Below are 26,541 nucleotides of genomic sequence, written 5' to 3' on the forward strand. Positions count from 1 at the left end.
TGTCTCTCTGCTGGAGCTGCCTCATGGGAACTCAACCTCGTGGCAACCTCTCTCCAGTACTTCAGGTATTCCTGACTCTTCTTCTAGCCTGGGCAAATAAATTCATCATGAAATAGATATGCAAGGAACATGTTCCAGCTGACCGGGATTTTCCCCATGCAGACACTGTTGAGGCTATCACCACTGCAGCCCTGAACAGAACATGGGCGTTCCGGGCCTCTGGGCTCTGAGAGGCATTTGGAGGTCCCTGAAGAAGGGTTGGACTTTGAGTTCTGCCCCTACAAAGTGGCAGTCACTTAACATACATGCAGGGGTTGTTCCCCAACCAGGTTTGCAGCCCCACTGCCCCATTCTACCAGGGACCAGCTGGAGTTGGAGATGTGGGGTCTGATGGCCTCCATGGGACGCTGCAAACACCCATGGCTGACCATATTGCTGTAATGCTGCTGCTGCTGCTGGCTGGAATCCATTGTGCTTCTCTATCCAGAATCAAGATACATCCATGGGTTGAGGGGACATGCATGCTGGCCAGGTAGGCAAGAGCATAGTTTGGTGTGTGTCATCTCAAGCACTGTCTGACTTGCTCAAGATGAGAAAGGGACAACGTGGATAAAAGCAAGAGAAGAGCTGAGTGACACGGCCCCAGGGAACAGCAGGCAGACTCCATGTGCTCAGGGGCATCCAAAACAGTCTCAAAAGCCTGCCTCAAAACAAGGGTAGTGAATAAGTGGTGAGAAGAGCATTGCTTACATAACCCTTTTGTGATGAGATGGGTCAGCAGTTCCTGATGAAGAAGACAAATTGAATTTTTAAGAAATAAACATCACTGCTGTGCTTTGTAAGAGCTGTAAAGTCCTGTTTAGTGAAGAGTAATAGAAAAGTTTATGAAGGGCTCACTTATATACCTTGTCTTTTGGCCCCACAGCCCCTCCTCTGACCTCAGCCCTGTAAAATGGAGCATTCCTGCGATTGTATTTAAAATAATCTGTAATTCCTTGGCCATAATGCAACTGGATGCACTCATCTGTTTGCTTTTTTCTCTCTTCCACAAATGTCCTTGTTTGTGTTAACTAGCAAATCCCATCATCCAGCTCCGAGGAGTTACACAACTGTAAACCCTCTGAGATTTCAGCTGAGTATCAAATCTTGCTCAACACCCCTGCATTCACTTCTTGGTTCAAACTTTCAGCTCTTTCGGCGTTACGGCTGCACTGTGCTTTTTACATATAAACCAGATCAAACAGCTAAAGAAACACCCGACCACAAAAGCTGCATTCGTTCCACCTTGCGGGGCTTACTGAAATGAGCCTGGCCGTATTAAATATGAGATAAAACTCCCACGGGGAGCGTTAGTCTGAGTGATTCATATACACATTTCAGCAAGTCAGTCTTGTTTGAGCTCCATGGTCAGATAAGGTGGGTAATGATGCACAACCAGCAGAGTCACTCTCATTTGGAGAGCACCACATAACTGTTCCTTATTCTAACTGTGAGGCAGCAGGGTAAGAGCAGTATTGGGTAACAACAGATACATCAGGATTAGTGTAAAACCGCACGTGTTTTGTGTGCAGCTGCCTGTTGCAGTGAAGCATTTTCCTGAGCCCTTGATGTGGGCCATCTGGAAAGGAAAATCTACTCAGCCTTTAGAAAGAAAGCCAGGATTATGATCACTTTATTTTGCAGTTGACTTTCAAGAGAGATATTCGTATCAGGAGGAGGTCTGAAGGAAAGGCGAGTTGCAGGTATGTGGATTTAATATATGTTGATAAAGGCATAGACAAAATCACTTTTTTTTTCCCCTCCAGACTTCACTACCTATTTTTCAGGAGTCATTGCTCCAATCCATCCTTCCTGTTACCTTTCTGCTTCCACCCTCATTCTCTGCACTGGGCCTGATCCTGACCTCAGTGCCAGAATGTCAGCATGCTGCAGGGCAACGGGAAGGAGAAGTACCAGCAATCCTGGGCTCAGGGGGAACCATTCTATAACTCTGAACTCTTTTCTCTGTCATCTGAAAAAATGCCATGTGCCAGAGCTCACACCTGCATGTCTCTTATCAGTGACTTCCACAGGGCAGTTCTCTTGGTTTGCCTTGGCCCTGCTTCCAGGCAGCTCCCCTGTCACAGCAGCTTTGCCAGCTCTATATGCAGCTGCTGCAGCGATGCTGCTAGAGTTGCAGCTAAAGCAAAGCAAGTCTTGGGAGTGCAGATCTGGGGAGCCAACTTTTTTGCAGCACTTCCAGATATGAAGAGGGGGAGTTGCTTTATCCCATTTCTCAGATTTTGTTTTATTCTTTTACGATTGTTTTGTTTTTTTTTTTTGTTTTTTTTTTTAAGTGCACCACGCAGGCACACTATGAACAATCTGTACTGTTTGCTTGCACTCAGCTGCATGTTCCCAGTGGTGGTTGTTTATGTGTTTTTTTTATAGCTGAGCCTCATCCCAAAGCCCTGTCTGTGTGCTGGGGCAAAGAACAGCAACAGAGGTTTTTTTTTCCCACTTCCCCACTGAAAAACTGAAAACTCCACTGAAAACCATCCTGTGCCTTATCTGTGCTCACTCTGCAGCTCCCCTACTAATAGACAGCTCTGTGGAGCTCAGAAGGGAAAATCCATATGCACACTGAACCAGGAGGCAAAATTCCTGTTATCTGTGGGGAGAAAGGACTGCATGGGGACTATGTAGTTTTGATAATCTATTCTGACAAGGAGCACTCTGGTGAGATGCTGAGTAACTTCCCATGTGTGTGAGCACCAGAGAGAGGGGGCAGAGCTGCTGGAGCATCACATAGGGGGTTTGTTCCTCCAGTGCAGCAGAAGCTTGGATCAAACCCTCGGCCTCCATGTCAGCACACTGCACTGATGTTTCAGCTTCTCCCTTGCATGTACCTTTTCTCCCATTCTTTCCTGTCTGTGGCTTCAAGTTACCTCCTTAACAAATAGAACAGAATTACAGAATTGTTAAGGTTGAAAAAGACCACTAAGACCACCTAGTCCAACCACCAACCCATCCCATCATGCCCACTGATCCTGTCCCTCAGTGCCACATCTACACAGTTCTTGAACACCTTCAAGGACAGTGACTCCACTTTGCCTGGGCAGCCTGTGCCAGTGCTCACCACTCTTTGTGAAAACATATCCAGTCCTGCAGCATTTACTGGGGAGTTAAATGTGATTGTGATGTAGGGGAGAAAGGGTAAGCTGAGAGAGAAACAGTGCAGTCTGTCAATGCTTCTTTTCAGGTGATAAGAGATGAGTGTGTTGATGTCCTGGTGGCTGCTGCTCCTTCTGGTCAACTTTGGCTCATCTGCACCCAGGTTTTCGGTGCGTATGCCTCAACCAGTGTCTGTACAGCCTCTCTGTGATATGCCAGTGGTTATCATTTCCAGTCACATAGGGATGGGTGTCCCCTGCAGACAACGTGGGACTGCAGGAGCTTACGACTAAGTGAAGGTTACTCCTGCTGCTGATAACAAGAGTTTCACAGCATTAGGGGCTGTGCAACCCTCCACATGGCTGGACTGACATTGCTAAGAATTGCAAGCAACAACAAAAAAGCCCTTTCAAGGGAAAAAAGAAAAAAAAGACGGGAAAAAAAAAGATTTTACGGCCAGCAGAGAAATACTCCATCCCATTTCCTCAGGGAAAACTGTCTTCTTTTTATTCACTGCAATTTAAGAAGCAGGGAAAGAGGAGCTAGACATAGTCTGAAGCAATCCGTTTTCATCTGATGAGCAAATTACTCTTGGGCCAGCTCAAAGAGGTACAGAGTTTGGCAGAGGTGAGCCCAGAGCTGTCTGCAGCAAGTTCCTGTGTGGCTCCAACCTGGCAACACTCCTCTGCAGGGGAAAACAAACAAGTGGAGGAAAAGAAGCAGGCGGCTGGGCAACCATGTGTTGGCACACAAGGCAATCTGCTGTCCTGCTTGTTTCTCTCATGCCTAGAATTGGGCCTGCTCTGGTGTTGCTCCAACCAGCATGCTCAGAGCAAAACCAGCAGCCGGTTCTTACGCACACCTTTTCTTGGAAGATAATTTGCTCTGTTCTGTTGATGTAACTAATGGAGTAACATCCACCACAGACTGCTGAAAGTCCCAGCCACAGCGGGCTGATTCTGGTCTTGATTATAGTAATGCAGCTCTGAAGTTACTCCACTTATCCCAGTAGGCCCACTGCTTTTCAGCTCTTTTATCTTCCAGTTTTACAAGATGTTTTGGTACCTCACTGGTTTAGTCTGGCTGCAGTGCAAGAGCAAGGATTTTCTGCTCTTATTACCCTGAGCAGTTTCATAGTCTGCAAAATTCCCTTTGATTTCCTTAACTGAGCTGAATGACTTTTGTCCAAAGTAATTTTCCACATATCTGATGATATTCTGCAATGCTCAGATAGTGGAAAGACCATTGCAAGAAATCACTTTTCATTGGGTTCAACTCAACAGCCCATGCTGCAGGACTCACACTTCTTAGAGAGGGACTGCTATCATAGAATCATCTTGATCCATAGAGGCAGAGCAATGTGCTAAGGTCAAGAGGAGACACGCACTCATTCCCTCTCTGCCCCTCTGTTCCTATCACTGATTGAAGTGTGTTTCTTGTTCTTTCTTTTCATTTATTTTTTTCCCCCCACAGGAAAATGATATTTGTTTCCTAGACAACAGTAAATTGAGGCAAAGGTTAAAACATCTTCAAGATCTGCTTTACTTATATGAACTGCAGCTGAAGGACATCCTGGAGAACAGTTATCATAGGACAAAAAGTGGGCTCTTCTCAGGCAACGGGAGCATACAGCTTGAGGCTCCTTTACCCACAACCAGTGGAAATTTGATAGTCTATGACCAAGGTACATTTTGCATTAGTCTGTGTGGAAATGTCAGCTTGCAAAAAAGTTTAGTTCTTCCTGCAGTGTCCCTTGTATCACATTTTATTCCTGCTAAAAATTTACTGAGCTTTTAAAATGTTCAAGTGGAATGTGTTTTAACACGCAGTCAGGTACATGGAAGGAGAAGGGCAAGCTGTGGCCTTGGTGCCAGGAGGCTTCCCTGGGGCAGGATTCACCTGGCCCAGCTTTAGGCAGCCAGCACCCAGCTACCACCCAGCTATCTGCAGCTAGGTTTTCACCCAGAGACTCTGGTGCAAAGGAAAAAGCATGGTGCAGCTCTTTTCCATCAGACCTGCTTTAGACATGCGCTGCAGGAGAAGATGGGATGCAGGCACTGCAACCTGTCTGGAAGAAACCAGCATTCCTGTTCTGTTGCATGGTAATGCACAGGCATGCTCTGCCTCTTGCTGTCACTTTGATAATGCTGTCATAACTTGAATCATAGACTGTGGCTGTGATTTCATTCCTGATGGGCATTACTCTAAAAGTATGAATCCCTGCTGGAGGCGGTCACACGAACTCACCTCTAGCTTTAGAAATTTTAGGCCTTTATCCAGGTCAAAGTACAGCTGAGGTTAAGTTTCCACGTGGAAATTTAATACCGCTTGCAGTGATGCTAGATCTGTATTGTTCTGGGAGTCTGAAGTACGCACAACAGCTGGGCCCAGCCAGCTGCCCATGCCATTCCCTGGTCTCTGCACGGCACCTGCTGACAGAGCCAACCCTGCTCCCACATTCCACGTGCTCTCGCCCCACCTGAGCTGCACCTGTCCCCTTCTCACTGCATATTTGGGAATGACTCCCAAGGCTCCAAAGCCCTGCTCTGAAAGTCAGCATTGCTAACACCTTTCTGACCTGTCTGCTTTGTCTCTGCAGGCCTTGCAGAGCCGGCCAAGGTTCCATGTCCTATTTCTCTCAGCGATGCCCTCTCTCAGCTGCACGCACCCCGTTGTGTTCCCTCATGTAACAAACTGATTCCATTCTGCCCAGATTGTTCTGCAGTGTATAACAGGAAGAAGACCCAAAGTGGCTACTATCGAGTCAGGCCCAGGGCAGACCAAGAGCCTTTCCTGGTGTACTGTGACATGTCTGATGGTGGTGGTTGGACTATAATTCAGCGGCGGAGTAACGGCAGAGAGAATTTCAACAGGTAGGTGCCTTGAGGTGCCACCAACAGAACCTTCAGTGAGACCCCCAGCGCCCAACGGGTGGCAGGACCCAAGGATTGGGAAGCAGGATATGCAAGATGATAATGATGGTAACTCTTTGCATTAGGGCAATGTGTGGGTATATACTGGTAACAGGAGGCCACTTTGAAGATGGATTTATAATACCTTTTCCATGGTCATCTGCATTTGAGAGTGTATGTGCATGCATGTTTGTATGAAGCAGTTCAGTTGGAAGGGGCCTATAAAGATCATCCAGCTGCCTGGCCACCTCAGGGCTAACCAAGAGTCAAAGTGCATTAGGAGCAGGACTATCCAAATGCCCCTTAACCTGTTCCCGTGTTTGATGACCCTTATGGAAAAAGTTTTTTACCTGGAAAAAAATGTCCCCATGAAGATTAATTATAGCTCGCAGAGTTTTAGGGCATATCTAGTGTCTCTTAAATCAAGTGCAACCTATTGTAAAGCCACATCAACTGGCTCTAAGCTAGCCTACCTAGAGGAGGGTAGCTATCTAGCCATGGTGATTCAACTTTTAGCAGAGTGAAAAACATTCTGAGGAGTAGCACTGACTAGTAAGTAGGTCAGGCAGATTTGAAATCCCCACAAACAACCTGAGAGAGGGAATAAAGGCAGGGTTAATTAAATTAGAAATATCAGTACACAGAAAGTATATGTGAATATCAAGGACAGCACAGAAATAACAGGAGGTTTTAAGTTACTGAAATGATTAGAAGAATGTAATAATGTAAGATTTATCTTAAGAACAACAAAGCTACAGGATTCTGGGGAAAAACAAGTATGTATCCTTAAAGGACAAGTTGCCACAAGCAGTGACTTCGCAAAGAAACAGAAGTGAGAGTGGTCAGTGAATTAAAAATAGGTTTAAGTGGAACAGCAACACAAAACAGATCCAGATATCTTCCTTCCAGCTTCATCCAGAAGCTTTTGTATGCAGCTTTTGCTCATTTTCAGATTCTTCACTATATCACTTTATTCATCCAAGACTGTTATATCTATGAAACTGCAAGTATCACCGACACTTGTTGCCCTCATATGCTGAAATTCATATTTGTATCTACTGCAGGAAATGGAATGATTACAAACTGGGATTTGGGAAGTTCCAGGGCAAGAATGATGAATACTGGCTGGGCAACGACCACATCTATGACCTGCTTGCTAGAGGTGCAAGTATTCTCCCTCCGCTGATTTTTCCAATTCACCTGAGATAGTTCCTCTAACAGGAGCCCACTTTGTGCTTAGGAGAGAGCTCATTAAAGATTGACCTGATGGACTGGCATGGGGAACGACGTTACGCAGTGTATGAAAACTTCCAGCTCACCAGTGAACAGGTAAGAAATGGAGAGAGCAATGACTTCTTGTTTTATCCACACAGCGTCAGCCTTCAGCATCAATCCTCTACTAAGTGCCACAGGCAGAGAAAGAGACAGGCAGATCTTTCATGTACTTCCATGTTTGCATTCTATCTGTAGACAGCAAACTACTCAGTGCAGGGGCTGCACCTCTGAACCCCATGTGTAAGTGCCCCACACACCCTGCGTGGACCAGTTCTAGTCCCACCTCCATCGTTGTTCCAGAAATGCATGCACTGTGTTCCATTTGCAATTACAGCTTTCTTATGAAAAGTTTTGAAAATAACCATTCTCTTTTTTTTTTTTTTTTTCTTTTTTTTCTTTTTTTTCCCATAAATAGAATTGGAATGTGATATCAGGAACACTCCACATCACAGAAGTAATCATCCACCTCATATCAAATGTTTCTCAGAAATGTTAGCTGCACACAGACAGTTCTATCAAGAATTCTTAAGAGGACAGGTCTGTTAAACTAAAAATCAGATGACTTGTAGGTCTTAGAGGAGAGAAAATGCTACAGGACTTGTAGTTGAACCATGACCAGTTTATGAAAACATCTGCTTGGCACAGGTTCCTGCAACAGGTGTTGTGACCAATGAGCCAGGCAGAGCTTTCCAGCTTGTTGCATAGTGTGTCAAATGATTCATGGAAATCAATAAAACCTGAAGCCCTTTGTGTCAATGCTAGTATAATAGAAAGGCTACTAAAATGATGAAGAGACTGGAACACTGCTCATATGAGGCAAGGCTGGGGGAGCTGGGCCTGCTCAGCTTAGAGGAGAGAGGGCTCGGGAGGGAACTTATCCATGTGTATAAATACCTGGAAGGAGGGTGCCAGGAGGATGGGGTGAACTCTTGTCAGTTGTTCCTAGCGATAGAATGAGGGGCAGTGGACAGAAACTGAAACATGGGAAGCTCCATCAGTATACAAGGAAAAACTTCTTACTGCATGGCTGACAGAGCACTGGTACAAGTTGCCCAGAATGTATGTGGGGTCTCCTTTCCTAAAGATATTCAAAAGCTGTGTGGACACACATAACATGCCATAGGGAGCGTGCTTGAGCAGGGACCAGACGGTCTCCAGATGCCTCTTTCTACCTCAACCATTCTGATATTCTGTAAATCATAAGGCCAAAAGTCACCTGTCGCTTCAACAGCCACTTATTTGACAGGGGATACAATGGACGGAGAAAATTTGATATCTCAAAAATAAGAGCTGATATCAAAGACACATTTCACATCCCGTTGCAGGACAACTACAGGTTGTGGTTTGGCACCTACTCTGGTAATGCCGGTGACGCTCTGTCTGGTGGAAGCAGTTTTGAAGATCAGTGGTCAGCCTCCCACAGAGGAATGCAGTTCACCACATCTGACGAGGATCACGATCGATTCCTGGCAGGCAACTGTGCATTGGAAAGCAGTGGTGGTTGGTGGTTTAACAGGTATGGAAAACAGTTGATTCTACTCAGCCTTTGGAAGTACGAACAGGGTGTGGGTGGCAGTTCTGCCAAGAGTACCTGCCTGCCTTGCAGCAGATGGAGGTTGCTGTTGGCACACGCCACCTCTCACAGCTAAATCTGACATGTTCATACCAACAGGAAAACAATCTGCTACTTTTGTTATGAAGCCAAGCAGGTCAGTTGCATTCATTTTAAGAAAATAGGCCAGAATAAAAGTACAGGGGGAATGACTTGGAAGAAGAGCCTGACTGAAAATTCCTTGGAAGTGCTTTGGGTTATATCCTAAGAAAGAAAATAGTCATAGACACTGCAAGAGGAAGAATGCAAAAGTATTTTTATGGCACTTGTAAAGGGGGACATGCTGCTCCTTACTCTTCCTGGTGATATGTTTTCCATTTGGGTATGCCCACAAAAAGCAGATAGAGTTCACCAGCCTCAGGAGCATAGACATCCCACCATCAGGAGTTTTCCTACACTTTGGCACAGGACAAACCTCTTTTTTGTTTAGTCTAAGCCCCCATTGCATACAATTTGGAGTCAGTGGAGCTACAAAAGTGTACATCAATACCTAGATTCAAAGACATCTGCATTTTTAGGTGTTAATACATAGTTACCCACACTTGAGCTGAAGCATACCACAGACCTCTCTGCGTTCAGGGAAATGAATCACGTCCCTGGTCAGTACATTCAAAGCAGCCAGCAGGTTGTGTTATCTGACCAGAGTAGTTGTTTACTTTAGGATGACCCGCATACTTATCTTGGCTCCACTGACTGCATTAACCAGTTCTCCATAGGTAGTAGTAGGATATCAGACATCTAGTTTATCACAGGTGTGTCCAGTGTCTGAACCTGTCAGTGAATCCCACCCATGGTATTTCCAAACATCTGCTGTGTGAAAGTTGTACCTTGTTATAACAACGCAATGTCTTCCCAGGCTCAACACGATCTCCTTTTTCCCTCCCCTACATTATTGTTCCAAGGTGCCACGCTGTAAATCTCAATGGACGTTTCTACACAACAGGGAGGTACAGCGGATCCCATGACGACGGCATTGTTTGGGCTACGTGGCACGGGATGTGGTACTCGCTCAAATTCTCGGCCATGAAAATCAGGTCTCCGTTCTTTGTTGACGGCGAGAGCGGAGATGGTGAGGATGGTCAGGGCAGCTGAAATCTGCTGCTTTGAAAAGTGAAAAAGTATGGGATGAGTTTTGTACAGTAATAGCCAACTTGCTGCTGCTGCCAACTGTCAAAACGGCACTGCAGTAACTGTAGTTGCAGCTGTTTCTACTAGCTGAGTTGTTTGAGCACAGCCAGCCAACAATCAAATGAAAAATGTAGAGAAGAACACAGCTTCCTTTTTCAGCAGTTTTTGGGACTTCACTGCAGAATGTTTCTGAAAAGCTCTCTGGATCCTGAATGATCAAGCATGTTCTTTTAGCTAGCTGTACTCCTCAAGGGTAAGTCTTTCTCATCTTGATTGTGATGGTCAGTGCCTGAGAACATGATAACAGAAATAATGAAGTGATAAGGAATTGGACTTCATCGGGTGTGCCCTCATTAGAGCTTGGATTTGGATTAGCAGCATGTTTTTAAGCAACTCTCTATAGTCACCAATTGCTACACTTCAGTTTCAGAACACACCTAGAACGTGACACCAAGCCAGCAGATGGATGTGCTCCAACAGCTGATCAGCAACCTGACTACTTTCAAGTAAGACTACTTCAGAGTAAGCCCCCACAGCATGGGCAGTGTTGATGCTGCATTTCATTGCCCCAGCTTTGCTCTGCAGAGCCACTTCTACAGCATATGGGGCATGCTAATGCAATCATAGACAATGCTGGTAACTATATTTAAGTCTAGATTTAAATGAGGCAGATTTTATTAAATTTAAGATTAGAACAGATATCCTTGGGAGTTCACAAAATGCAATCGTGATCCATCTCTATGGTCTCATGCAATTTACCAGACCACTTTAGAATTACTGAATCATAGAACTGTCAGAGTTGGAAGGGACCCCCAATGGCCATCTGGTCCCACTCCCCTGCAATGAACAGGGACACCTACAGCTCCATCAGGTGCTCAGAGCTCCGTCCAGCCTCACCTTGGGTGTCTCCAGGGATGGGGCATCCACCACTTCTCTGGGCAACCCGTGCCACTGCCTCACTAAACCTATTGTAAGACTTTCTTTAGCAAAGGGGAATTAGAATTCAAAAAGGGATTGAAACATAAGGCATAGTGCATTCATTATCTCATCTGACTGAAATAAAAGAGCATAAATGACTGAAACAGAATGCTGAAAATTTATTTTCCACAAGTTGTTGAGAACAACAAGTCAAAATGAACAGTATTGTCAAGTTGATGCAAATCATTTAACTACTGTGTTGTAGGATGAGCCTTTTTGGTTTTTTTTCTGAATTACAATTTTTTTAAACAGGTTATTTTTCATTTATTTGCTTTTAGAACAATACATGTTATAATTTGTATTATATAGCCATAAGTGTGAAATAAAACCATCTGAGTAGCACTTAACACTTTGTATCTGTTTTTAAACAGTAGGAAATTGAACAGAAGTTTGGATGAGAAAGCACATAATGCAGGAATTTCATTATTTTGTTATCTCTGGCACTTAGATACCTCCTGTCCTGGGTAGTTCAGAGGGGTCTGCAAAGTGAATCTGATTTTTATGTCTCAGGCTGTCCTGGAGACAATGCGGAGACGTATGAATAGTCAGTGTATCATTTGGTTTGATTCCCCTGCTTTTTCAGGAGGTAAATCCTGTTCTCACTTGTTCTAGACACCCCAATGATTGCAAAAGTGAATGCCTACGTGCAGTGGGCTGGTGCTCCAGGGAGACTTTCTCCTGAAGTCCACGCCTTGATGACACCACATCACTGTCCTCTTCCCAAGAACTGATGTGGGTCCACGTGGAAAAACCTGCACCTGTATGTCTGCAGTGAGCTTGCCCTTGTGAAGAAGGACCTGCTAACAACCAGCACTTAGTATATCATTTTATGGAATCGTGGAATCATAGAATGGTTTGATCCTTAAAGATCATCTATTCCAACTCCTCAACTGATCCCTTCTGCATTTTACAATGGTAAAATCAGTGCAAAGCTTTAACTGTATGTTGAGAACATAAGAAATCCCTTTGCATGTTGTATAATGAGGCAGCCAGTGGTGTGGTATCAAGAGCAGGAAGGACAATTTTTGTTTATGCAGAAGATGCAGAGAAATGTGAACAACTTCAGGTTTTGTTAAGGCCTTCTAGCAGGCATATGATACTCAGCCTTCATTCTTCAGGTCTAGGGAAGCAGAGTAAAGACTAAGCTGGTGAAACTCAACTCTGCATGCTGGAAATCAGCAACGCTACCAAAGGGCCAGCATTAGTGGTTTGACAGATTGCTGAGCAGCCAATAACCCCCATCTGATGCCAAACAACCAAGCAGCAGCAGTCAACAGGGCTTACTCCGACAGCTGTTACCCAGTCCAATCCTCCAATAGCCATAAAGCTTCAGGAGTCCATTATCCAAAGCCATTACAGTTGGACTGACTTCAGTCTGCACCGGTATTTTGCTGCTTTTCTCAGGCAGAAAATGGGGTCAAGATCTGTCAGCTTGGGATGGAAGGGAGTCTGATTCATTCACTGGTGCTTTAGATTTGTGATGTCCACCTCATGCACTGCAGTCACTGGAGGGAGCCTGACGTTGAGAAGAGGCTGCAGAAAGCCTTAAGGCCAAGTTGGTTGGGGCCCTGGGCAATCTGATCTGCTACTTGGTCTAGTGGCTGGCAGCCCTGCCTGTGGCAGGCCTGTTGGAACTTACTGATCCTTGAGTTCCCTTCTAACCCAAGCCATTCTGTGATTCTATGAAAGCAGCAACTGGCTTAGAGCAGAGCTGCCTCTTTCTTGTGCTGGGAGCCCCTTGGAGACACAAGAGTCACAAGGCTTTGGGCAGGACCCCACAGCACCTAAAGCAAACCCTACTGAGTGTTTCAGAACCCTTTTAATCTTAATAAATACCGTAAAGTGACACTAGACAAGTACTAGTTTGATCTGAGGACTACTGTCAAGCTCAAATACCTCCCACTGAAGGTTTTATTAAGGCTTCCTGAATGTCTTTATGCAGTACATTTGATCATCCATTTCTCCAGGGTCTCCTGCCTTACGAGACTGTAAATATATCTCGCAGCACTGTAGCTCTGAAGCTGATGGATCACTGCTTCAGGGCAAATGTGCTTCACACAGCCAAGTTTACCTTAGCACAGGGGTGGTAAGTGAGCTAAGAGGTAATTGCTCTAGAGATCTGGTTTCCAGCTCATTTAAGTCAATTTAAAGACCAGTTACGTTTGATTAGCTTTGGATTGGTCCTCAAGTGCGGACATGTTCTGAGCTGCTGTAAGCAGCACACTGAGCTGACAGCTGATGGGAACACGTCGCCGTGCTGGAGCAGCTCTGGGAAGAGGCTGCACTCAGCATGCTGACACTCAGGCCCCGAGCTCCAGCAGCAGCTGCAAAATGTTCCATCGGCTGTAGAGCCCAACTCCGGCGGCCAAATGCTGACATCCTGCCTCCTCCCAGCACAGCGAGCCCTGCCATACAGATCAGGCTGCTTATGGGGGTGTTTGAAGACTGACAGTTCTCTGCCTGAACCCACCTTCTCTCATCCCATCCTCTGCTGCCAGCATCTTTTCTTTCCTTGCTTACGCCCAGCAGTGCTCCCCTTGTCCCTGCAGACTCTGAAGAGGCGGCTGCTCCAACGAACGCCAAGCAAACATCCTGAGTCATTCTCGCTGGCCCGAGCTCTGTCTCTGCTGTCAGTCAGGGTTTAGACCCAGCTCTGAATTCCTGCAGCACTGTGTAATCACAGTTTATAATTCCTGATTTTAAAGCATGAAGAAGAAAACACCAATGTAACTTTTGCATTTCACCTCCAAGTTCTCTGGGAATCGACAGATGTTGACAAGCCTTTTTCCTTTTGATTTGCAAACCAGGTATTTACCAAATAAATGTGTTCTTTGCAGGGTTTGTCCATAATTTATTTTGAACTTGCTTCAGTAGTATTACTGTCGTTTAATCGACACAGAAAATAAACCGCTCAATAAAGGCAATGATGATCACAGAATGGGCGGGTGGTCAGACGGCTCCCACTGCCCACTATGGCTATCCAAGCACTCCACTAAGGTTTCTGAGGGCTACAACTTAATACTTTTCTTTGCCCCTCCCATCAGCATGCTCTTTTTTACTATCTCCTGCAAATATCTGCACATCACTGTATTTTTTTGCTATAAATACTGGCAGAAAGAGAACATCAAAGCGCCGAATGATGAAAAATACCCCCTCCATTTTCTCTCCAAATGTGCAGTATGCACTGCTTGCACTTTCACCCAACCAGCAAAGAGAAGCACCAACACATGACATATTTCAGCAATTGCAACCAATCAACACAGCTCAATAATGACCACAAAAAATGATGGAAATTGCTCGCAGCTTGGGGTTTGTGCTTCCTAAATGGGAAATGATTCACTAATTAGGACAGATGTTTGGAAAACGGATCTCTTAGGACATCATCATCTACTAGTAGAAGGTTTTCATGAGACGAAAATGTCTATATCAATGGGGTTCATGATGTCTAAAGCATGGAAGGTGACTGCTTTATGCAACAAAACCCAGTGGATCGCTCCTGTGTCACGCCTTCACTAACACGAGCTTTCCCAGGGTATCATGTGTGTATTTTTAGACACACACATACAAAAAATAATTATATGAAAGCACTTTCTAGTCATTATATAGGAATGCGTTCCCGCAAGTCAGACTTTGGGATTTCCCTCCTTCTCCAAGCAGAAGAACATAATTCCCACTGCTCCTCTCAGCAGAATCCAGCAGATGTTGCAGACCCGCTCCCGCACACACCCCTCCTATGCGGTTGCACTGAGTCCCTCAGATCACAAGCTTCTCAATACTTAAAGTACTCCTTTCGTCCTCTTCGTTTGAGCCAAAATACCCAGGGAGATCGATCATTTGCTGCTCCGCCTCCGTTAAGCCAAAGGTGGTATTATCGTAGAAGGCAAATTCAGGGTCCACCGGGAAGCTCTGGCACTTGTCCTTTCGGTACTGGGCAGGGCTTACAGTGAGGCCTCTCTGGTAACTCTCTTTGCCAGCGGAGCTCGTTTCCTTCCGCCAGGCACCTTTGGGGTTAGGTGAAGAGCCCCGCTTACTCCTGCTGGGCTCAGGCTTTTCAGGGGCCCTGTCCTGACTGGCATGTTGGCGATCGGCGATCAGATCCAGCTTCTTCACAGGCGGACATGGCCTGTGGTGGCCTTTTGTGCCATGTTCACACATTGGCGCGGCGCCGTGGGGTTGATCCAGCTTTTCAGAGGTTGGGTTTGGGTTCCTCGGTTTTGGCCGCGTCCTGTCTTCCAAGCACTGGTCCCACATCCTGGTCCTGGAGGTATACAGAGGAGTCTGCCGGGGGGTGAGGGTGGACATGCTTCTCTCTCTGAAAGGCCTGGCCTTCTTCGTTTCGTGAAAACTGGCTGTTCTTCTAAACTGAGGGTTTCTGTGGCAGCCCCTCTCGGACAACTCACCTCTGTTATCCGGGTGTTTGAAATGAGCTCTTCTTGTCAAGGTCTGCGTGGGGCTCAATGCAGCACCGGCCTGGGAGAACGGAAAATCCAGCCTCGGGTTACAGCCTTCTCCTAGGAATTTGGGCTGACCGGCCGGCTGGTCCAGAAACGGAGATTTGATCCTAAATTTGTTGGCCACTCCCTCCTCTTGGGTTTCTGCACTCAGGGGAAGCATCGTAGTGGCACCAACAACCGTGTCCGTGAGGGGGTTCTGAGAGACGTGGTACACCTTGGTGGTCTCAGTCAGGCCCTTCTTCTTCATCTCTTTCAGCTGCTGCTGCGCGAGGCGGTAGCTGAATATCGGAGGGATTATTTTTTGGGCGTTTGGCTGAAAGTTCTCGCTTCCAGAGGCATCGTCTTCTTGGGCAAACTGAAGGCTCCGCCTGTAGGTCAGAGGAATGTGAACAGGGGCATCCCCTACTTCGGTGAAGCTGTCCCGCTGCTTGTTGCCCTGGCAGATGTTCTCCTCGTCAGAGTTTTTTCGGAAGCCAGGGGAATGGACGGAGTTCCGATGCACGGCCGTGCTGCACTTCTGAGCTCTGCAGAGCTTTCTCCACAGGGTGATGAGAACAGTGGCAAAGATGATGAACAGGCACAAGGAGATACCTGTGATGGTGACTATGTTGTTTGCTTTCTGGTCCTCTCCTGGCTGGACAGAAGGTGGGGTGGGAGGCTTGACAGCTGCAACAAAGAGCACAGTCTGTCACCAGAGTTACATTTGTCAGCAGAAGTTGGTATTTTAGAATGGATACTTCAATAGAGTAACTAATTAATACAGTACAGTAAGTGGTCTGCCTATACGATTTGCTCACTGCAGATGACTTACTGCAGATGGCTCACTTCAAACTGGCAGGACCAGATCTACTTACTTTAAATCAAGGGACCCAAAGATCATTCAAATGTAATTGTCACCTTTGCCTGTTCTGCTCTTTCCAAAAGACACTCCTAAATAAGTGTAAAACAGGATGATAATACTTGCCCTCTTTTATAAAGTACATCAAAATCCCCTGCTGAAAAGTAATGCAAAGGAGTAAAAATAACAGGAGAGTAGCACAGGTATCACTTTAACATTATTTTTAGGGTCACTTAAGGGGTGTGAAAATTATCAACTTGTGAGCCCTGCAGATTGAAGAGAGACAGCACTAACAGAGCAGTCCTTTGCAGGTGCTTCTTCCACTTCCCAGTGTTGTCAACCACACAAGACAAAGCCTTCCCCCTACACGGCAGGTTCCTAAATGAGGTTCCATTGCTCTGCTGCCATGGCTATACTGGCATTAAAACTTCTGTTGTGAACTGGAGATGGACCTTCAAAAAGTGAAAAATACTAACTGAAATACGAACATCTCAAAGATTTCCATAGCATTTAAACCTCCTTCCTGAAGGTTACATCGCAACACTGAATCACTGAGAGAGAAGTAACTCTTGTTTTGGACAAGGTCTCCGGCATTTCAGTGGCATCCCCAAGCAGAAAACAGCATAACTGAAAGCATGTAAGCTGTTCCAGCAGACAGCACTCATTTCCTAATTCGTTACAGCCAAACATCTTCATAAGGCCATGAAAATGCTGCTGGAGGACAAAGCTGCTCCGTTGTGGTGGTCAAGAGCTGGCCATGAAGCTGTGAACACAGACTGAACCACTTAAAGCTTTGCCCCAGTTTCTAGTTTGATCCAGGACCTAGAGCCTTGCATCAAAGCCATGGACAGTCTGTTGTAAATCTGGCCATGCCTGCCTCGCAGTGACTGTCCACCATGCAAAACGTGTGTAGAATAATGAGAGGCAGACACCAGTCTGAATGTACTGCCTAAAACCCCAAAAAGCGCTCATTCAGCAGCAAGCTATTAAGTGTGCAAGATGTACAAATGCACAAGCAAACATAGCTTAGAAGGTCTCAGGCTGCTACAATAATGGATGTGCAGGGTGCTGGAGGCCCATTTCTTTGACTCAGAGCTGCAATGGCAGCCCGAAAACCTTTGAAAAATCCCGCTGTGAACTAAACTTTGATCTTCATACCACACTGAGAGCTTAATATCAGCACGAGGAACAGCAGCACTGCCTGTTGAATGTTTTTGAGGATCCCTAAAACCTACACTCAGCCCAGCACCACCACACCCAGGGCACAGAGCACTGCTGTTCTGATCCCAGCAGAGAAAGCAGGACCTGCATTTGACCTGGTCATTAGCACTGTTGCAGAGTAATTCATCCATTGCTCATCCTTTTCTCAGTTTCATTTTGCTCAGTTTCTAAATACTCTGTTTTCTATCTGCAATGTGCATTGTGCTATAACATTTGGATTATGCAACTAACAGGTAGCAAACAGTGACGTTTGAAACAGGGTAAAGTTACAAGGGTTTGCTTCTCTCTCCACTTATTCAGCCATTTGCTCCATCTGCTGGACTGCTGACTGCAGACACGGTCAGGCTGGAATTGCTCTGGGCAAGTGTGGGCAGCCGAGGGAGAGACGATCCCAGGCTGAGATCAGACAGCTTTAGAAGACAATCTAGCCCCTGGTGTCACTACTGCCCTCAGCAGTCTGAAGGAGATGGGCACAGAGAAGGTGACCGCCCCTAGAGCAGGCCATTAGCTTCAAACTGTGGCCCTCTGAGTTGTTCCCCTCTTCTTACACTTGCAGGTTTACAATATAAGAAAGTCCACAGAGACAGCCTTATCTGGTGATTAAAAACATTAGAAACCTTAACAACCAACTCCTAAAATGAAGACTGACAAAATGCAAAACCTGGCTATATGGAATATCATTTGTAATGATATTTATATTTTAATATTTTCCTTTTCCTTTCACCTGACCTTTTGCTCAACACCATTTCTTACAATGCTCCACAATGCATTTCTTTCCTACCTTCTAGAAACAATATAGTAATGTTCAACAAACCTTCTGAAGCTGGTTCAAGCCAATGCTCTCATCGAAAGAGCAGTCCTGCATTTTCCTGCTGTGGCTACATGTTTTCCCCCTCTGCTGTTCTTCCATCTTCAGTGGCACAAGCACTGCAATGTCCATGTGCTATGCAACTTACAAAAACCCGAGACTACCCACTTTTTAGCTGGATCCACTCCAGTTCTCCATACCAAATTTCTGCCAGCAGAAGGGATTAAGTGGCATGGAAGCAGCCAAGGCAAGCAGTAAGGCATTGCTCGCTTTATAATAGCACAGAGATAGATAGTTTATAGCTGTAATCTGTTAAATTATAGCCTAAGAGACGAGGAGTTTGCATGGCCCTGTGAGCCCCCCTTTACCCATCCCTGCCGGGCAGTGGCACCTATGGGACATGAGGACATTGCATCTCCTACATGAGCCAGGTTCTGAGCAGACAGACCTCCAATCTCTCCCATCAAAGCAGAGACAATTTGAAAGTTGATTATGAAGCAGCACAAGAAACAGAAATATGGCAGAGTTCCATACTCTGTTAAAACCACAAGGTCCCATGCAGGTGGCACTGGAGAACTTCCCAACACCCACTACTGCAGGTTCATGAATCCCAGCATACTGCACATTTTATGTATGACATACATCTCCAGCTTTTTTACAGGTACCTTCATTGTGGCAGTAGATTTTTCCACACCTTTCCAAAGGACGTAAAAAATAAATAATTCCTCCAGTTGCAAGCCAGAAAATTACCTTTTTAATAGATTTCCATTGCCTACAGTCTTTGAGATATTGTACCAGATATAGAATCATAGAATTGCTCGGGTTGGAAAAGACCTTAATGATCATCAAGTCTAACCACAACCATACTACCCTAACTACCAACCCTCCACTAAATCATGTCCCTGAGCACCACATCCAAATGTTTTTTAAACCATCCAGGGATGGTGACTCAACCACCTCCCTGGGGAGCCTATTCCAGTGCTTAACCCTTTCTCTAAAGAAATGTTTCCTGATATCCAACCTAGAAACTAATCTCCCCTGGCTGCTGCTCCCCTTGCACAACTTGAGGCCATCTCCCCTCGTCCTGTCATCTGTCACCAGTGAGAAGAGACCAACCCCACTCTTGCTTCCTTGTTCCCCTGGCCCTGAGATCTTTCCTGCAGTCCTTCCCTAAGCCCTCAGCCACGTGGAGATTTTCATAGAATCACAGTGTCTTTACAGCTGGAAAAGACCACTGAGGTCATCCAGTCCAACCATCAACCCATCACCACCATGCCCACTAAACATGTCCCTAAAACTCACATTTTAAACCACTTCCATAGCATCCCCAGCACGCAGAAGTCTTGGAGCCCTATCTCCAGCTGTCCCACAAACACAGGTATGCTCCTGTCAACCACAGAAATGTGACATCCCTCCATAAATCAGTAGGACTGAAGGAGAGTTTGGACACTTTCATTTTACAAAGCCCTCCTAACTATACTTTGCTGGCTTTTGCAACATGAGGCCAGAGGAAGAGGAGAGCAGAGCTACGTACTCAGACACTCCTCTAGCGAGCACAAGGAGGTCTCCTTTGGGGAGCCAGCACAGCCTGGTTTCACAGGTGAGGAGGTGAGGCACTCTCGGAAGCGCTCCCGGATGCCGTCTCCACAGGTGACGCTGCAGGGGCTCCAGGGCTGCCACAGGCTCCATGCTTCTGCAAACACACAAGCTCACAGCAATGAGAAACACATCCACCTCCTTGTCCGTATGGAGAAAGGCATTTAACTATCCTCTGTTATTTAAGAAGAGCAATAAATAACCAAACAATGCAAACTGCAACACCAAAAGAGCAGGCAGCATCCAGGGACTTGCTCCCGTTCCCACCAGCTTGGGGCAAAGCTCCCATTTTTGCTTTCCTTTCTTTGCCCCATGCTATGCAGCACTCAGCTAACTGAGGCTGGCAAGAGCTGTCTGGAACAACAGCAAATAGAAATTAATCCACAAATCTTTTTAATGGCTTAGTAATTTATATATTCATGAGTCCAATTCCTACCTGGCAAATACTGCTTTTACAGCAGGATAACTTCATTGACTTAAGTGTAGTTACTCCTGATTTATATAATTGTGAAAGGACAAGAAGCCTATGAGGCCTAATGAAAAGGCAATATTGTTTTTCCTCTTTATGATCCTCTTAGCACACAAACATGTTATTGAATCACTCATCTGACAGCTTTACAGATCCCTGTTGTTTTATTTCTTGTGCTTCAGCCATTAACGCAAGATGAGATTTTGCAGGTTTATTTATTTTGTTTAAGTGGAGGCAGGCTCAGGTTCTAATGCTAACTCAATACTTAAATGCAATCTCTTTCTTGCTAAGGTAACATCCTCATCCAGTGCTCAACACCCAAACTTTATAGCAGTGAGGACCCCAAGACAGAAAGGGACCATTTCTGACTTCCAGTTCCAAAGTAACAGATGAGTCCAAGTGCAGTCCTTAAGGATAAGTACTCTGGGGACTGTCTGATTGGTCAGTTGACTCAATACCTGTCTTTAAAATGCATTAGGAAGAAAAACAACAGAGCAATTACTCCATCTCCCTGCTCAGAGATAAAACAGAAAATCAGATAAATTACAAAAAGCAAATTGGATTTGTTAAAGCTTGCTCTTTTAAATAATTTATGGTTGCTAGTGCCAACCCAGGTCATGATATTTAATTTTCTTACACAGTTGCTCTGCTGCTGGAATGCCTCAGCGCTCCTCATCAGTGAACAACATCCAGTGCTGCACAACTGTCATGCTTTGTGACTGGAAATGGCTTTGTGATTTCATGCTATATCCATGCATGCTGCAGTACATCTGCATGGCCTTGTGGAGCACGGGGGGGAACACTAAGGGGCCTGGTGGCACTGTGCTCCAGGTCCATGTGAAGTCAAAGGATCTCTGCATTTGCCTCCAACCCTACAGCAGCAATGAGATATTCACGGTCCAAAGCTTGAACAAACACACCCTGGCCCCACCAGCTATGAGCTGGTATCAGTGAAGGAAGCAGGAAAGCATGGCCATCATCAATAGTCAAACAGTCCCTCCTCCAATGCACTTCATGGTGTCATAGTACCTTGGGGTCTCAGGACGTTTTTCTTGATGTCAGTGTCACGAAGGACCCCAGCAGTGTCCCACCACTGGCAGAAGAAGAGGGACGAGCAGGAGAAGCACAAAGTTCCTTGCAGATCAATTTATGTAAGCAGCTTGATAAATCAGTCCCATCATTTCCAGTGCATGAGCTTGCTTGTTTCCCTATTTCCATACTCCCTGCTTGTTTTAGCTTCTGCTAATAACAGTCAGATAGAGGGCCAGATCCAGAAAGGTTCTGGCTGCTTCCAGTGCTGCTACTTGTTATACTGGAGGGTGCTCAACATTTGAGGCCCCGCTCAACTGGAGGGGCCTCTACATTTGAGCCGGCAAGCTTCAATGTACATAACATTTAGGATGGGTAATTTTCTAATTCTAATGTCAAACCCAGGACGTGCCCATTGCTTTCAGGCTCTTTTCACAGAGTTCAGCTTCAGCTGAGGGCATGGAGTTCCTTAGCTGGAACACTTGGCATCCATAGCTCTGGGGCTATGAATGTGTGCCTGCAGCAGAGCAGGAGAGCAGGAAGCGCTCCAGCCCCTGTGAGAAACAGAGAGTTAAACCCTGCAACTTGCTCTGCAACCTCCTGCAATTACCAGAATGCAAAAGAAAATGAAGCAGAGTTTATTCTCCCCCAAGGAAACAAAATAATTAACCTCCATTTAAGACAAACAGATCCAAAGCGCCAGGGGAAAAAACCAGAAGGTATGCAGTGCAAACTAGCGCTAATAAGTGTGAATTCTTTCTATACGCATTTGAGGAATCAATTATCAACATGAAGACATCTCATTGATGAGTTAGTTTGAAATAGCTGACAGTTGGCAGATCTGTCGACATGAAAGATAAACTCAATTAACTGTGTTAATTGTTGCTCTGCTGAAGTATTTCCCCTCCAACTTCTGTATTTCATCCTCATTCTGTGAGACTGTGTGTCTGTGATGCTATCCAACAGCAGAGCCAGCAAGGAATGCTCTGCATCACCTTCCCAGCCTCCCATGTATGACTGTCCTAAGCTCTCCAGCAAGACCAGTAATATGGGATAAAATCACTATTTACAGGTTCACGCAAATGCCTCTGCTAGCGTGGGGGAGTGCAGGCTACTTGTGAAAGCTGAGATCAGTTTCCAGGTCTTGAGACCAGGTGCAGTGATGTTTGGATGAGACCTGGGAAAACATTCCTCTCACCCATCCTGTGCTTTTCTATGGGAATAAAACCCAGGTGAGCTGACATGGTGGCATGCTCCAACAAGCTTCTAATTTGGACAATGAAAGGACGATGATCCCTGTAAAAGAAGAAAGCCTAGACTGTGCCTGGGCTAATTACAGACTTTTCCCCACAAACCAGCACCTTTAAGAACTGCAGGAGCATTGCCTAAAATCTTTTCTCAGAAGCTCAGAGCCATCCCTGTGACTCCACAACACCTGATGTATTCTTAAAATGCTGGGGATACGGAGATGTAGAACTCAACGGCGTAAGAGAAGTCGACTGGGGCACAAACTGTGCTTCCCCAAATTAGTCTGTTTCTAAATAAATGCAAACCAAAGAGCAATTCAGGCAACAGAGCTAATTGGTTCCCAGATCTTCCTACAGATAACTGGCAGGTCTGATTCATACTACTTTACTCAGGGAGCAAGAAGTTGATGGGAGTCTTGTATCCTTGCCTGACTCCTGGGTACTCCACTTACTCCCTGTTTACCAACTACTGCTCCCTTCACAAGGTCTTTTCCCACCTTCTGCTTTCCGTTTGAGAGCAACATCTGTACTTCTTGTGTACAGCAGCTTCTTTGGATAGTTGGAAGAAGTCAGATGCCAGAGAAGGTAACAAAACTCATCCCAATAAAGGCAATAAGCTCCACTAGGACTTAGATCAGAGTTGAAACTGGCCTCAGAAGTGTAGCTAAGAGCTGTAAAAAAAATTAACACTGGAAATACACAAAAAGCGTGTCCCTTTCTATGCTGCAGCACTACTGATTAATTTTATCAGGCATCCCAAACGACTCCAGCTTGACAATGGCTAGGATCTAGGATGTTTTCCTAAGGAGAGCAGAAGTCTCACTGCTGGGGGCTCAGAGTCTAAGCATGTAAAGCACAGGATAACACACTGAAATGAATGAGCCTACAGCACTTCTGCTGCTGGGTAAAATCATCTAGCACTTTTCTTTCTCAGACATTCAGACGATTCCGTCAGATGCAGGGAACTCTGCATGGCTCTCTCTAAGTCATCTGTGGGAAACAGTTAGCACCCCACTGAGATGAATTAAGTGACTCACATCTCTCCTATTTTTTCACAGGTTCTCCAGCTGGAGTCTACAGAAAGTTACACAAGCACTGGCTCACATCTGATAGACATTCTCCCCACATCTAATAGGTAAGATTCAGAGTCTTGGAAAGCAGGGGCATTTTTGTGACACTTGCTCTGAAGCTGACGGCTCCTGCTGGGAGAGCTGTTGCTCTCTATGGGTCATCAGGAACCTTGTCCCTACTGCAGGCACAAAGCAGACAGACTCCTGCTCCACGGGCTGCCCGAGCCCTGCCAAGGATGAGGAGTAATGAGATGGATGGAAGAAGGGTCAGGAACACAACTGATGCCTGACCTATGGAAAACGGGTAGTTGCAAAATAAACTATATCTCATCTTCTGCGGTTTGGATGAAGATAGCTTTAATGATTTCAGATATTTCATCTTTTACAAGACGATACCTTTGTTTCATAATAATAGACTGTATTCTAAATGGAGTAAGAACTGGCTGAGCGACAGATTTGATATGCAGTTGTCAACAGAAAATCATCACCGAGTGGGAATGCATTTGGAGAGATTTCAAAGGAATTAGTATAATGCTTTGTTCTGTACAACGCTTGCCTCAGTGACAGGAAAGTAAATATAAAATCGTTAATGAGAAAATATGTCACTACTGTGATGACATAAGTACATAGTGCATGGGGCAATGGAGGTTGCCAGCTAAGTTGTAAAATCAGCAAAATGTAAAACGTAGGCAGAAAGCACAGAGATTGTAGAATGGTAGATTGTAACTAAGAGGTCACATGCAAGAGCAGCTTGGGAGGCGTTTGTAGGGTCAAAGCCAATGCCATCTGTGGAATTAAAAACTGAGGAGCAATAAGTCAGGGTAAGGAGAGTGTTGCTGCTCAAACGGCATCGGTGAGGAGGATGTCAGAAGGCACCAAAGTCGGTGACTGTGTAGTGAAATTAAAAGTACTGTTAAAAAAAAAAAAAAAAAAAAGGGAAATAGAGGCAGATAGAGCCAGAAAATTAATTAAATCCTGAAGAAAATGCGTTCCAATTAAAGACTCAATCTTTTCAGCTTATTAAAAAGAACACTGAGATTATCTGGAAGGACTGACACAATTTGGACGTGCAAATGCTTCTGAAGGGGAACACAATGGATAGGAAACAGCTGTCTAGTCTAGCAGAGAGACTAGCAGAAGAGCCAGTCACTAGAGGATGAAGCTAGATGAGCTTCGTTACAAACTGCATGCCACATCCTTTCTTCTTTTACATCAGAGCACAGTGTTGAGAGAAATTACCAGAAGGGTCTCTGTTTGGTGGTGCCTTCAGCAAAACACTGGATGGCTGCGGAGGATGAGCAGCAGTTGCATGCAAAGACCGGCTGTGGGCTCCTTACCAGCTTAACTGGATGACTGCAATGGCCCACGCCGCACAGGAGACCACAGTCAACGATTTAACTGCCCTTAACCTGAGCAAGCTCAGAAGCACAAGGCAGAAGAATATCAGCGATCTGAGCAGAGAAGCACTTTTTACATGGAGAGCCATCAGGGGTGCAGGTCTACCTACAGTGCAGTGAGGCACGGTGAGGGGCTCTGGAGAAGGCCTCGTGAAGCAGCTGGCTGCCATCACCGGGAGCGGAGGCTCCCTGCACCTCCCTCAGGGCCAGAGGCTCAGGACAGGGCCTTGTGAGGCGGTCAGAGGCCGGCAGCCATCTCTGGCTCCGCAGGCTCGCTCTGCGTGCCGCGGCTTCAGGCTGACGCGCTCCTCCAAGCGCAGCCCGCTCCTCTCAACGCTGCCTGGAGGCTTTGAAGTTGCACAGACACGAAGACAGATGAGCTGCCGCCTAATTAATTTCAGTTTGACGTTTTATTTACGGCTACGCGATGTGGTTACGCTTTCATCGGCTTTGTGGATGTGACACCTCTAACTTGCCAGCTATTGACTTCAGGCCGTTCCGCACGCAGGTAGCCTGATTCTTTCGACTGCAGTCACAAGGATGGTGCTACCGCGCAGCCCAGGAAACACAGCAAATTGCAGGGAGTTGTTGCCTAGGGTGGATTTCACCAATTAAAACGGTCAAATATTGGACACAGAAACACAGCTATGTCATATCCTGCATATTCATCTCTCTGGGTAATTAGCTAGATAGTATCAGCGTGACATAAAAATACCACCCAAGCACAGAAGAAGAATTAGAATTCTCTCTTCCTTTTTCCTTGAGAATTACCTTGATTAAGGAAAAACGCTTTCATTTTTAGGCGGACTTTCTTGTGCCAAAGAGAGAGAGTGCCAACAGAGAATATAGTTGGAAAGTTAAGCAAAAGAGAACTACGTACCACGTTTGGCATGTGGTGAAAATAGAGGTCATTCTTAGTACAGATTGTTAATTAAAGGGCTAACAGTTTTAAAATTTGTGAGATAGCCTGAAGTAAAACCACACAACGCTAGAAGCCTTGTTAAAGTAGGTTGTGCCTGGACCACGTGCTATAGAACATCTTCCGTGCTCCTGGCCCCAATGATCTCCTCAGAGACCTGCCCAGGAAGTGCAGTGACCCTTTTTTGGCTTCAGACCTGCACTTCCTTCTCAGGAAGACCAAGGGTGGGGAGGTATAGAATATATCTCCAGCCTTTCAAGCCAAGCTCTTTGAAGTGTGCTCATGGGAAAGATTAATTCATTACCTATGGACGCAAGCCTGCACCAAGCCTTCGGAACATTTACTTTTCTGTTCCAGGATGTGGGAAACACAGCCTAACCCAACTCCTATCCCCTCATGTAAATGCAGCCCATCCCTCGCTATGGCTGCCGTCTA

At 45.7% G+C, this 26,541-nt stretch overlaps 2 protein-coding genes across 6 annotated transcripts in view; one reads left to right on the forward strand and one right to left on the reverse strand.

Annotated features, from left to right (window-relative positions):
* Positions 1 to 1,515: 1,515 nt before the first annotated feature.
* Positions 1,516 to 10,928, forward strand: LOC122177538 (fibrinogen-like protein 1). The gene is made up of 8 exons (XM_042867029.1): positions 1,516 to 1,742; positions 3,242 to 3,323; positions 4,627 to 4,837; positions 5,867 to 6,026; positions 7,130 to 7,227; positions 7,306 to 7,394; positions 8,666 to 8,856; positions 9,855 to 10,928. The coding sequence occupies exons 2-8, from the start codon at positions 3,252 to 3,254 to the stop codon at positions 10,042 to 10,044; spliced, it is 1,011 nt and encodes a 336-aa protein (XP_042722963.1). The 5' UTR covers positions 1,516 to 1,742; positions 3,242 to 3,251; the 3' UTR covers positions 10,045 to 10,928.
* A 181-nt stretch (positions 10,929 to 11,109) lies between these two features.
* The window catches only part of THSD1 (thrombospondin type 1 domain containing 1), a 29,609-nt gene continuing 14,177 nt past the window's right edge, over positions 11,110 to 26,541 (reverse strand). For 4 of the 5 annotated variants that reach the window (XM_042867023.1, XM_042867027.1, XM_042867024.1 and 1 more), the window contains exons 4-5: positions 19,914 to 20,072; positions 11,110 to 16,178 (exon numbers count right to left, since the gene is read on the reverse strand). In XM_042867023.1, the coding sequence (XP_042722957.1) occupies positions 14,812 to 16,178; positions 19,914 to 20,072 (1,526 nt within the window). In that variant the 3' untranslated portion in view covers positions 11,110 to 14,811. The remainder of the gene's footprint in view (positions 16,179 to 19,913; positions 20,073 to 26,541) is intronic. The other variant, XM_042867028.1, reaches the window with a different exon arrangement.

Source organism: Lagopus leucura, unplaced genomic scaffold (assembly GCF_019238085.1).
Source record: "Lagopus leucura isolate 7727_CA_CO unplaced genomic scaffold, USGS_WTPT01 Super-Scaffold_100001, whole genome shotgun sequence".
NCBI lineage: Eukaryota > Metazoa > Chordata > Aves > Galliformes > Phasianidae > Lagopus > Lagopus leucura.